The 13,445-nt window shown below is 50.4% G+C and overlaps 1 protein-coding gene across 10 annotated transcripts in view; it reads right to left on the bottom strand.

The window, feature by feature from the left end:
• RUSC2 (RUN and SH3 domain containing 2) overlaps window positions 1-13,445 on the bottom strand; it is a 352,089-nt gene that overhangs the window by 36,959 nt on the left and 301,685 nt on the right. For all 10 annotated transcript variants that reach the window (XM_085628114.1, XM_085628122.1, XM_085628113.1 and 7 more), the window contains 2 exons: window positions 11,845-11,891; window positions 9,403-10,351 (listed from right to left, as the gene is read on the bottom strand). In XM_085628114.1, coding sequence (XP_085484240.1) covers window positions 9,403-10,351; window positions 11,845-11,891 — 996 coding nt within the window. The remainder of the gene's footprint in view (window positions 1-9,402; window positions 10,352-11,844; window positions 11,892-13,445) is intronic.

Here is a 13,445-nt window from a genome sequence, read left to right on the forward strand (position 1 = left end):
ATTTGAAAGGCAATACAGAAAAAAACAGCTGTACAGAATTACACCAAATTTGAGCTAGGTCTTTAGTCAGAAAGAGTGCTTTTTGTGATTTGGTGTAACCCATTTTCTAGAGATAAAGCTTCAATACATAGTGATATCTTCAGTGGTTGGCCCTGCGGGAATACAGCAGTACTGCATAGGTACCTTTAATTTAAAAAATAAAGCATTCTGATTGGCTGAGAGTGTTTTTTCCATCTGCCCCTCTGGTACCACAGGATCCATACCAGTCCTACAGTACTAAGAAATCTAATTGGCTGTCCGCAACATCAACAGAAATGTTGCATCTGCCATTTTGGAACTCGCGGACTCAGGCCCAGTGCTCTAATAATTTTTTTTTTTTAAAGTTACACACAGGTAGGCCTGTTCCCTCTAACCCTTGTGTGAGGAGGGGAGGCCCGGAGTGGACCCCCTACCCAGTGCTTAATTTGTAAAACAAATAAGTGCCAGGGACCTCGCCAGGAGGCCACTGCTACCTGCACCACCCATTGCTGAGGCCAGTGCAGTCAATGCTAGAACAAACATAACTATTTTTTTTTTTTTTTTTTTGAAAAACCTTTATTACAGTTTCAGAGACATACAAGTATGGGCCTACAACCAACAGGCCAGCCGCTAATGCACACTATAAGCATAGACACATCTTAACAGCCACATCGGTGAAGCAATAAGAGAGCTACTGGAGTGCTAATCAACTCAGCCAGCCGCAGCCGCAGTCCATAGACAAGCAAAGAAAGGTTTCATATTTTTAAAGAAAACGAAAAACATCACACACACAAGGCAGAGGAGGTCAATAGTAGTAACATGTGCTCCCCGTATCGAAGGGGTAAACAAACCCAGGGAGAAAGAGGGGGGGGGGGGCAGGCAGAAGAAACCAAATGCACAAGTCGCAGGAGCATAGAGGAATGCGCGGGCTAGGGAGACAGAGCAGCATCCATCTCTCGCGTCTGGGGCGGGGCGCAAATACCTCCACGATAGGAGTTCCAGGGACCCCACACCTTAATCCACTTCCCAGGCTTGCCTCTCGCCACATACACCGTTTTCTCTCTGAACATACACCAGTCCATGTGTTCCTTCCACGCTGAGACCGTTGGTGGCCTCTGGGAGCCCCACAGTTGTGCAATGTCACGCTTCGCTACCATATAGCCCAGAGTCACCCACTGCGTCTGCATCACATTGTAATCAGTCGGCTCCCAGACATTCAGCAAACATCTCCGTGCCTCCGGCAACAAGGCAACATGCGTGACTTCTTCTAACACCGCATGCACTCTACACCAAAACCGAGTCACCTCCGGACACTCCCACAGGATATGGAGGAAAGTCCCCAGTAGTCCACAGCCTCGCTTACACAGACCATCCACCGAATACCCCACACGCATCAAACCAGGCCCCGTGACGTACACTCTATGAAGTATCTTAAGCTGGACGAAACGCAAGCGGGCCGGGATAGCCACCTCTTTTGGGGAGGCCACCGCTGACACCCAATCCTCGTCGTCAAGTTCCAAACCGTCGGCAGTCCATGTCTCTCGCAATGAGGTCAGCAAACCCATTCGATCATTGATAAGCTTCTTATAAATCAGCGAAATGGTGCTATCCGGCACATAGCCGTCCAATACTCTATCTTCCAACGGGGAGGACTCCGGAATAGCCGCAACGTCCGGGAATACGGAACACAAAGCGTGATGAACCTGAGCGTACCGAAAGTATTCCCTATCGTTCAACTGATATTCGATTTTCAGCATGTCGAACGTCTTAAATTTCCCTTTCGTCCAGAGATCCCCTACCTTGCTGATACCAATCATATCCCATTTCTCAAAGCCTTTCGTAGTACACAGATAACCCAAACGCCGGGAAGCGTACAATGGCGTTGCCCAAGTCAAGCGATCCCTCCACCCCATCGCCGCATTGGCTGCATGCCACACCTGCACCGCGACCCGCGTCGGGCCTGTCAAGGGATCCCGAGTATGGTGCTCGATTATAATCCCCGCTTGGCAATAACAATTTGTCCATCTCAAAAGCCGGGTTCAAAGCAGGCCCATACATCCCGTGATTGACAGCAGCCAACTGGGAGGCCCAATAATATCGTTTAATATCAGGGAGAGCGACCCCCCCATCGTACCACGGTAGGGTTAGTTTGGCGAGAGCGATCCGCGGCCGCCCATCCCAAAACAATCGACGCTGAAGACACTCCACCTCCCGAAAATAGCGGGCCGGCACTACGTCCACAGTGTTCTGTAGGGCGTACAAAAAGCGTGGCAGCGACATCATTTTGAACAACGCCGCCCGGCCGAGCGGCGAGAGCGGCAGCCGCCGCCAACCCGCCACATCCGCCCTTAGGCGCTGAAGGGCGGGGAGAAGATTCCGCTCATACCGGGCCACCGGGTCTAGGGTTATAAAGATTCCCAAATACTTAAACCCCGACTGCGCAACCTGGATAGGGCACCCCCGCGGAAGGGGGGGGGCCTCCCCGGAGAGAACGTACACACAAGACTTAGCCCAGTTAATGACCAATCCGGAGTTGCGACCAAAGGAGCTCAACACATCCACCAATACAATGAGCGATTTGCGCGGAGATGCAAGATACAAGAGGATATCGTCCGCATATGGGGAGACACGATCCTCGTACTCCGGCGTCCATCTAAGGCCACGCATCGAAGGGTGCCACCGCAGCCACTCCGCAAGGGGCTCCAAACAAAGCGCAAAGAGAAGAGGCGACAACGGACATCCCTGTCGCGTGCCCCTACCCAAAGCAAAAGGAGCCGACACCCGTCCGTTGACCACCACCTGTGCCAGTGGGTTATCATAAAGCAATTTCACCCAACCGATGAACCCCGGGCCGAACCCAAACTTCGCCAATGCTGCCCAAATATACGGCCATTCCAAGGTGTCAAACGCCATGGTAGCGTCCAGGGACGCCAAAATGGCTGGCTCACGCATGAATGGCGCTCTAGCGAGGACGCCATGCAGTCGCCGCAGGTTCAAAGCGGTATTGCGGTGGGGTATAAAACCGGATTGATCCTGATGGATCAGGTCGCCCACGACCCGGATCAGGCGATTGGCCAGTACCTTGGCAAGGATTTTGGGCTCCGCGTTCAACAAAGATATAGGCCTGTAAGAAGTACACCGATCCCGCGGCTTCCCTTCCTTATGGATAACAACAATAGTAGCAAGACGTTGGTCAGGGGGGAGGGAGCCCGCCGCCTGTGCCTCGAGGAACATGTCCCGGAGATACGGCGCAATCTTATCTGGGCGCAACTTATATATTTCGATGGGAAGGCCATTAGGACCCATGGCCTTGCCAGAAGCAATAGAGCGAATGGCCAAAGCAATCTCATCCGGCGACGGGGCCGCGTCCATCAATAATTTATCCTCATCAGATAGAGATGGCAAAGCAATGTCTTTAAGCAGCAGGCGAGAGTCTTCCTCCGATCGCTCAGAGACCGGAGAGTAAACCCCGTGAAAATACTCCGCAAAGCAATCAACAATATCACCGGGGTCCGTCAAACACACACCATCCACCCTCTCAACAACCGGCACCACTCGACTCGCTCTCTCCTTCTTATCCAACCAGGCAATCAACTTCCCCGCCTTATCACCCATATCGTACAAACGCCCCTGTTGCTCCCTACTCATACTCTTAGCAGATTCAGTAACCAGCGCCTTGTAGTCGGCCTGTTTAAGCCCCAGCACATGCAGTCTGTCATCCGTAACACCTTGCTCCAAATCGATCTCTAACTCGGTGATCTCATTTTCTAGTCGAACCACCTCTTTCGCCTCGCATTTTTTGGTATGGGAGATGAGAGACAGGGCCTGGCCCCGGAGCACCGTCTTAAAGGCCTCCCAAAGGGAGACGGCGGAAGACACCGACCCCACGTTATCGTTAAAATAGTGTTCCAGGGACCTAACCAGGTCTGCACGGATCGTGGGGTTTCGTAGGTACCAGGGGTTGATCGGCGCCACCCTCCCCACCGCCCCCATGGCGATATCTAAGTGTAGCAAAAGAGGGGAGTGATCAGAAATACCGCGGGCCAAGTGTCGCACCTCCCCAATCATCCCAGCTTGGCCGCAGGCACTAGCATATAGTCAAGCCTCGAAAGACTACCGTGGGCCCCGGAGTGGAAGGTTGGAAGATGTGCTTGTCCAGGGTGTTTCAACCGCCAACAATCTATCAGTCCCAGGGTATCCAGAAAGCCCCCCAGCCAGTTCTGGGCCCGAGGGAGGTCCCTAGGGGGGTGTCGATCTTCAACTCCGGAAACCACTGCGTTAAAATCCCCCCCAAGACCAAAACCCCCCCCGGAAGCCCAAGTAGCAGGCGCCCCAAATCAGCAAAGGTGGCCGTCTGCAGGCCCGGCGGCACGTAGACAGTAACCAGCGAAATCAACTTACCCTCCCATCTCCCCACCAGCGCAGTGTAGCGCCCTCTGTCGTCGTGGAGCACCTCATCCACCTCCAACGAGAGAGAGGTCCTAACTAAAATGCCCACTCCCCTCGAGCCAGAGGTGAAACCAGAATGGGCCAGAAGGCGATATCCTCGCCTGTTCATGGCATGGAAAGAGTTCCCTATGAGGTGCGTCTCCTGCAGAAACACAATGTCAGGCGAAATACGTTTCAAGAACTGCAGGACCACCCCCCGCTTTATCCTGTTCCCCAGCCCATTCACATTCCATGAAAGAAGTCTCAACCCCTTACCCACCATCCCCCCAGCACAAAATATCCCCCTCCCGGAGAGCACAATCATAATAACACAACAGAAACCATTACCCCGCCTTGTGATGCAAACAAACAAACCCCAACCCCACCCCATCAACCCCAACAAAACTCCCCCCTCCCTGCACCCCTGCGTGAGCCCAAACAGCCCCCCCAACGTGCAGTGTGCCTGTCGCCCCAATATGAAACTCACTACAAAGAAGACAAAAAAAACCCAGAAGGAGGAAAGGGCCCCAGCAAGCCCCCCGCAACCTCCAAATACCAAAGGGCAAAGTGTTACAAACTGGAGTCCAGTGCAGCCACAGGTGCAAAACGTTACCAGTCCGGTCCATAGCCAGGATCCCAGTTCTATTCCTACTCCGTCGAGCACTCTCCGTTTACCGCCATCCGACCTTCCCGACCTCAACCCCTAGGTAGGGCATCCAGCCATTCTCCAACCGCCTCCGGCCGGTCAAAGAAATGCGAGCGACCCTCTAACTCAACCCGCAGCCTAGCCGGGAATAGCATCGCATATTTCAGCTCCATGTCCCTCAAGCGGCGTTTGATGGCCAAAAATCCCAACCGTTGCTTTTGAACCGCTTGCGTGAAGTCTGGGTAAAAGCTAACATTAGAGTTCTCAAACTTTAATGGCCCAGCCACCCTCGATGCCTGAAGGATAGCATCTCTATCCCGAAAATTAAAAAGTCGGGCAATGATAGGCCGCGGGGGAGCACCCACCTTGGGCGCACCACCCGGAATCCTGTGGGCCCGTTCCACAGCGAAGAACTTGATCAGTCCCTTGGGTGCTAGATGAGTCACCACTAGATCCTCCACAAAAAGATCCGCAGCAGACTCCTCCGATCGTTCGGGCACCCCAATAATACGGACATTATTCCGCCTGGCCCTGCTTTCGGAATCCTCAAGGCGACGATCAGTCAGGTCACTGGCGAGCCGCAACCTTCGCACCTCCGTCTGCAAAGCGGCCACATCCACAGTTAGGCTCGACGCCGCTTGAGTCAATGAGTCGACCCGGTCATTTGTTTTGGACAGGTCCGCTCTGACCAAATTCACATCAATCAACACCGAGTCCAATTTATTAGCCAGGGTATCAAATTGCTGGTTCACAGTCGCCTTCATCTCCTCAATGGCCCCCATGACATCCAGCAGAGTCAATTCGGACGATGTGCCCGAGGCCTCCTTGGGCCGCTCAGGCGATTTATTTGATCCACTAGGGGATCCCTTTGGCTGCGCATAGCGGTCCATGTTGTTGGCCTGGGTATAAGCTCCCCTCCGGGTAGACTTGGGTTTCAGCTTGTCGCCGTCCACTCTCGCCGCCATCATCAGCGACCACCAAGGTCAGCACCCTCCAGCACCCGGAGGAAGGCCAGGCGACCAATGCAGGAGATCCGGGCCGCCAACTGAAATAGGCCCGTTTACAGTTCGAGAATCAGGCCATGCACTCCGTCCTCGGCGCTGCTTACCCGAAGTCCCGACGTCAGTTTCCGCAGATCAACTCGAAACCGAAAGTGAAAGCACGGGGTCCGGGGCAGGCCCAGACTGGCATGCCGCTGTTGTTCACTTCGCGCCCGGGCACCTCACCAACTCGAGTACGGGACCAAGGCCGGAGAAGGCCGCAAACTTCCGATCGCCACCAGTCCGGTTCCCGGAGTCCGATTTCGATTTGGAAAACGAGTGGCACCCTAGCGCAAGATCATAGACAAAAGCCCGTCTAGAAAACCAGGATTATGACAGGATAGACGTGGGAGGTTGCGGAGGCCCCCGGGAGCCACAAGCCTACGCGGCCATCTTGGTTGCACGCTAGGCTCCTCCCCACAAACATAACTATTAACTATCACGCTCCTACAAGTCTGACAATTCAGACAATTCCAAGCCCCCAAGGCTATAGGAATGGCTTGGGCAGCATGGATTAGTTGTTTCTAATGTATATTGAGCTAATAAACAACTGTTGTTGTGCTCAGCTCCAAATTACACAAACAACGCTACCATGTGGCAGGCAGTTATAAGTGCTGGTGTTGACAGTGAAGTGCCAGTGCTGATCACCGGAAACCACCAGCTCAAATTAAGCACTGCCCCCACCCCCAGGTAAAAAAAAAAATATATATTTGCTTTCAAGTGGGGAGGCACTGTCCTAAGCAACTAAGTGTGCCACCAATGTGGTCCACCGGGAGTACCATGGGACTGTGCAAGCATTAAAAAGTGAAGCATAGACTGTCCTTTGGCACCCCGGAGAGAAGGTTATGTGGCAATACAGTGGAAGTACTGTAATCATGCAAAATAAAAAAATTAAAATGTGGGATGGGTGTCATTTGGAGTTGCGTACCCATGAAGTGTGGACCAGCAACTGGGGTTGGCCACCTGCAGGTAGTTGGGTCAGGGCCCTGTGTTCCGCCTGGTAAGGAAGAGGCCTGCACGGTTGCAAGTTGATGCTCGCATGGAGTTTGGTGGGACTATGGCCATTTGCAGATCGGGGTTAGCCACCAACAGGGGTAGCACTCATCTCATCACGAGAGGCCACCCCCCGCCGTGGATGGCCATCGGCTGTGTGCAGCATGGAATTGGCTGCAGTGCTTGGCATGCAGCCAGGCCCTGCACCTAACTGCCCATATATGGCCAACCCACCACAGACAGCCACATTCCCTTTTTAAAAAAAAGTTTTCCAATCCTGCAAGACTCTTGCGGGAGCCAGCATTGCCCTTGTGCTCCAGCAAGACTCTCTCTGAAGCACAGGGGGTTGTGCTGGCTCCCGCAAGAGTCCTGCTGGATCATGGTACTACCAAAAAAATTTTTTTCCTTATTTTAGCCCCAGGTTGACCCTTTGGGTCCCCTCCCCGCCTCAAGGTGATGTGGTCAGGTACTCCTTATACATTTTTTTTCCATTTGCAGGTCACAGGGACTGAGTCACTGCGTCCTGTAATAGCAGCTGCAATATTTCTCTTTATGCTGCATCCAGCCAATCAGAATGCGAGCTCCTGTGGGACTTGCAGTCGCTTCTCGCTTCCGGCTAATCATATTGCTTTATTGTTTCAAATTGTGAGCCTCCCACAACTCCTGCAAGAGTTCTGCAAACCCAACTGTCAAGATAGCTAAACATTTTTAACCTTAATTTCTCAAAAAATAGTCAACAGATTTACATTAAATCACAAAAAGCACGCTGTGTGGATAAAGATCTAGCTTACTGATAATTTGGTGTAATTCTGTTCAGGGTTTTGGCTGAAGTGGTATCTAAAATTTCCTCTTGGGAATTGCATGGGGAAACTGCGTTTTGCGACATCCCCTTTGTTTCTCTGCCCCGGCTTAATGGATCACCTCAAAACTTTCAAGGAAGGAAGCGAGGTGGATGAACTTTTTGGGGGAAAGTGTCATGAAGCTACGTCAAACGGCGCCAAAGTTATTATCTAACCCAAAAAATCAATTTGCTATGGTATCTAGGAGCTATTTGTTCAAGATGTGTCTGAAAGTTAGTCCTTTCTTTATCTCCCGATAATACATAAACTTACAAATAGAGATGTTGTTTTCTTCTGTCTTGCTATCCGGTGGCAGCTGCCACAATGAAGAGGTGGTGGGCGGGTGGAGGGGTGGCAGGGGAGTGTGGTAGGGGTGCGTGCACAGTGGGGGTTAATAATAAAAAAATAAACACTTACCTAAAGCTGCCGACCTCATCCCATGTTGCGCCTAGTCCTTCCTGGTCCCAGCAAGCACTGGGGCAGCGTCACGGACTCACTGTGCAATCCCCATGTTGCTCTCCTACAATAAGAGCTGCGCGAGGATTGGCCTGAGCGGGCTGGAAAGATACTCTGCTCAGGCCAGCAAGTCTGTGGGGGCTTCTCCAGCCCGGCTGTTCAATGCAGCTGGGCTGGAGAAACCTAAGTGCGCATGTGTGTTTTGGCCTGAGGCGGCCGGCCAAACACATCTGCGCACATAGCACTCCTCCTCCCCATGCCCCGCCCCGTCCCTCCCTGCACAAGCTGGCTCAGAGTCGCCAAATAAAAAATAAAATGATGATAAAACATCGTTTTATATTTTATTTGATGGCTCTGAGCCAGGCAGTAGGGCGACACTCCTCCGCCATTAAGGAGGAGCCGCCGCTGTTGCTATCACATTCTGCCTCCACCTCCTAAGGAACACAAAGTAGCAACTGAACCGTGGCCCATTTAGAATTCCAATCTACCCCTTTCCATCACCGAATATATATATGGACAGCTGTGTCTGGAAGGCTTTCTGTAAGTAGGTGCTTTATAAATGAACAAGCAAAATCAGCTTTGCTATGTGCATTTCTAAATGCTTTGTTTTACATGTAAAAGATGTCTGGGCAGTAACTGTTTGCTCAACTGTTCAGGAAAAACCCAAGGCAGGCATTGCCACATCCCGTCTTGGAGGTAGTAGTTCCGACTACCAGCTTAAGAACTCATTCATTAGTGGGGGTGACACCCCACACTGCCCCATTGAAAATACACCCCTCACTAAAGAATCTGACAGCAATCCTATTTCCCACGATCACAGATGATAAATGAACATGAAAACATCCATCAACTTGAGTATTTTTGCACAGAGTTTACAACACCCCTCTTAGAGCATGTACAGTGAGATGTTATCTTTCACCCAGGTTTGTGGTATATAAGTCTCATACATGTACACAAATTTTTCCCATGTTTTCGCTCCTACCTGTTCGTCTGCCGAGCTTCTCCCTGCTGTTTTCTGGAACCAAAGAGCCTGCCCCACTTCATGGCCGGACTCCCTTCAGGCTGTACTGAGTTGTCCTTCGCCTCCTCCCCCTCTTGCTTGTGCACAGGCGGTTCTGGTTTCTGCTGCACCCTTGTCTCCTTAGCTCCATTCCCATTTATCTCATTCAAAACAGACTCGGGTGGGCTTCCCATCCATGATGGCCTGGACTTCCCTTGTGTCTCCTGTTTACTGTCTTTTGAAACCTCTTTAGCAGACTCCACACTCACTCCAGGTCTCCTCCTTTCTTCCATGGCACCTTCAATGGTTGGACAAGCTTCTGCCCCATCTACAACACCTTCACGAGGAGGGGGCCCTTTCTTGACTTCTGCTTCCTTGGCCACTGCTCCGGCCTTCTTCTTCTTCTCATAGCGCACAAACTTGGGGCCACTCGCTGAACCTTCTATATACACCTGTGAGCTCTGCATTAGCTGGTACCACCAGCCTGCCTGCTTGTCCTTCTTCACCTCCAGGGTGCTTTCATTCACCTTCTTCTGCTCCTGTTCCTTTTCGCTCTCGCTTATCGAGGCCCCCACTCCCTTCACCCTTTCGTCCATCACCTTAACCATGTCCACACACCCTGAGATGCTGTCCTCCTGGTCCATCTTCACACTTTCTGCTCCGTCACTGTCCTCCACGCTGCCGCGGGTTCTCATCAGCTGCAGGGTGGAGTGGACCGAGTGCTGCAGGTCCTGCTTCACGCGGAGCATCTCCTTCTTGTGCTGCTGCTCGCGGCCCATCTGGAAGAGGTGGTGCTCAAAGAGGAGGTCCAGGTTGAAGGGCAGCAGAGACAGAGGCTGGAGCAGGAGGAGCACCTCCTCGAAGAAGACCTGACAGATGCTGTGAGATAAGGACATGAAGCCCACCGGCTGGAAGTGGGCCACAATGATGTCTGTAGGAGAGACAGGGGAGGAAAACACAGAGCTTCAGAACCCTTGGCAACAACACCGCACACGTCACAGAAGCATGCTCAGAAGGAGCACACAGTCAAGTATTACAACATCAAAGTGCAGTTTCAAGCTTATTTTGGCATTTAGATTATATTTTTCTGCCACCATTTTCAATATTTTTCAGAATTTGATTAGTTTCCTACCTTTTTTCTTTTGTCTTTTCAAGTAGAAATAAGCAATGAATGACTTACAGATCATGTGAATGCTAACAAAACCAGACGGGCTTGGGGCAATTTCTTAGCCACATGAAACAATAGAAACACTACACTACATACTGTGACTATGATAAAAAAAATATCACAAAAACAAAAGTAAAACCAAAACGTGTCAAAACAATTACGATGTATCATTGGTAGCAAACAACCTGTCACAAGTGAAGGCATACTACAGAGCAACAGGGAGTGTGCAATCACTCCGCTGCCGACCACTGGCAGAGGAAAGTTTAGTCTAATGTTGGGCGCAGCGAAGGAGCGTAAAAGAGTCCAACACTCTGAGACTTGATGCCTGAAGCCAGAGGAGGGACACTGTTGAGGTGCAGAGGGGCTGAGCTTCCTCAATCAAGACATAGTTCACTTCACGCAGTCTATATTCAGAAGACACAGGCCCAGGTTAAGTGTCCACCACCTAAGGAGACGTTTGCTGTGGTCGGCCATCAGATGGACTACTTTGAAGCCTACAGTGAGACGGCATCAGGGATAATGCAGGAAAAGCATGAGGGGATTGAACATAAAGAAGAAATGCCTTAAATAGTATATGTTGTCACCAATCAAATCCCTATAATTCCTCAAAACTGCTTTGTGCGATATCTGATGTGTCCTTTAGTACAAATGTTCAAGGAGGATACAAGTTAAATTGTTCTAAAAGTTGAGTAAAACCACAGGGCAGTACGGGGCATCCCTTCTGCATCTCTGTCGTTTTGTGGGACGTAATTTATTAGGCCTTTTGTGTATGGAGCACCATTTGAGCTTCTGCAAGTCATTCTGGGAAAGTGGTACAGACATCTTCACGTTTTATTGTACAGAGTTTGAGCATCTCTGCTACTTTGAGACATGGTCAAGAAGCTTCAGTGAAGCACGAGATAGCGTTTGAGCACTTTCATAGCATTAAGTAAGAGCATTTAAAAAGCCTCTGTGCTTTAGCACACCATCGCTAATGTAGTGAGCCGCGTTTGAGAAGCCCTAATGTATCTTGGAATAGTACTGGTGAAGCCGCAATGTATTTTGGGCGCCATTTTTGAAACCCTAAAGTATTCTGTGATAGGCTCAGTTGTGGACTGCATTTGTTTAAAATTGGATAAAACAAAAGGTCAGACCCAAGTTAAAGCACATCCTTCCTAAGAGTCTGTGCCCTATACATTATCAAAGATCTGGTCGAGCTGCGTGGATGATAGACAGTTCTTGCATTCAGACATACGAGGTGTCCTTTGCTTGCTTACCTTCGTGGCTGTATAGATGGTTGAACCAGAACTCCAGAGAGCGGATACTACAGGAGAGAAAGAAGGGGAGCAGGATTAGCACTGGCAACAAGTCATTATCCACTCTATCTCTTGCCATGTCATAAGCCCTGAGACTCTTTTCTGTTTCTAGGTACAACTATTGAGGGAGAAAGCACCCGCCATATGTGATGAGAAGACTAGTTATAGACAACTTAGCTTCGCACCACTAACATGCAGCTTGAGTACACTGGAAATTCATCTAACAATGGGAGAACGTGCCTCCACCTTCTAAATAAACAAGCACACATTCTGTGGTCTCCTGTCTCTCATCCCTTTAATCATCTACATCAAGACCATTCCAGAGTTTTGAAGACCTGCACAGCACAACCCTTACTTTTGTCTGTACTGGGGGAGTGTGACAGCGCCAGCATGAATGGAGTACTCAGTACTTTTGAAAGACACCTCAGTGCAATGGTGGTCCTCTCCACATCCCTTGACCTCAGGAGTGCCCTTTTCATGTTACACAGCCAGGGATTGCCCATCAAGATTTTCAAAACTGCTACTAAAATCCATAAATCCAATTTAAAGAAGGTAGGAGGCATTTCTTTCAGAGTTCAGAGGCGAGGTCACTTATTTACATTTTGATAAAAATTGATCATCTTTCTCTGGACTGGGTCACTTTTCTGGTGCTGTGCTTGCCCACTGGAGCCACCTGGCATTCTTGTTTATAGCGCCAGGATTCCTTTCGTATGAAGGCACACATCATGGTAACATATGAACATAGTGCTGACTACTCTGTAGTATATAACCAGAAACAATAAATATAGGGGGATATTCTCAAGAACGTGTGATAACCATCGCAAAAGTAACTTAACGCAACTCCCAACATCGCAGTCCATCGCGGGAAAATTACGCCATGTTAACAAAGCGTTCTCAACACGGCGGCACCATGCGATATTCTCCAGATAACGCATCAACTGACTGCATTAAAAGCAACGCCACGCCGCAAACATGCGAAACGCGAACGCAAAAAAAGCTATGATGAGGCCTATCGCGATACAAAAATCTGTAAAAACAAGCTACAGGCCTGCAATCCACACGCGTCAGGCGGGAACAACCACAATAAAAGTTGAAAAAAAACAGACAAACAAATGTCAAACAACAGCGAAGAACCATGGATGTTGCCGGAGCAAGTACAGAGGAGAACCAGAACCCCACAGCCCCCCGGAGGACCTTCCTGGGACCTAGGGGTCAGGGAAGGCCAAGGAGAAGAAGAGTAGGAAGAAGCGCTTCAGTCCGCAGGAAAACAGGAACCTGATAACAGAGATGGTCGAACACCATCAACAACTGTTCGTCACCTCCACTGTGTCATTGGCAACAAAAAATGGACTATGGCAGTCCTTCGTGGACAAGGTGAATGCAGTCGGAGTGCTGAAGAGGACAATGGAAGAGGTCAAGAGGCGCTGGAATGACGTCAAGTGCAAAACCAAGCTGAAACTCGCCAACAACCAGAGGGCAGCAATGCAGACTGGAGGTGGGAGTCCTGCGCCACAGGAGGAGCTGGACAACATGGAGGAAATGGTGTCCACAGTCATCAGTGG

The sequence above is a fragment of the Triturus cristatus genome, chromosome 2_1 (genome assembly GCF_964204655.1).
Source record: "Triturus cristatus chromosome 2_1, aTriCri1.1, whole genome shotgun sequence".
In the NCBI taxonomy this organism is placed as follows: Eukaryota; Metazoa; Chordata; class Amphibia; order Caudata; family Salamandridae; genus Triturus; species Triturus cristatus.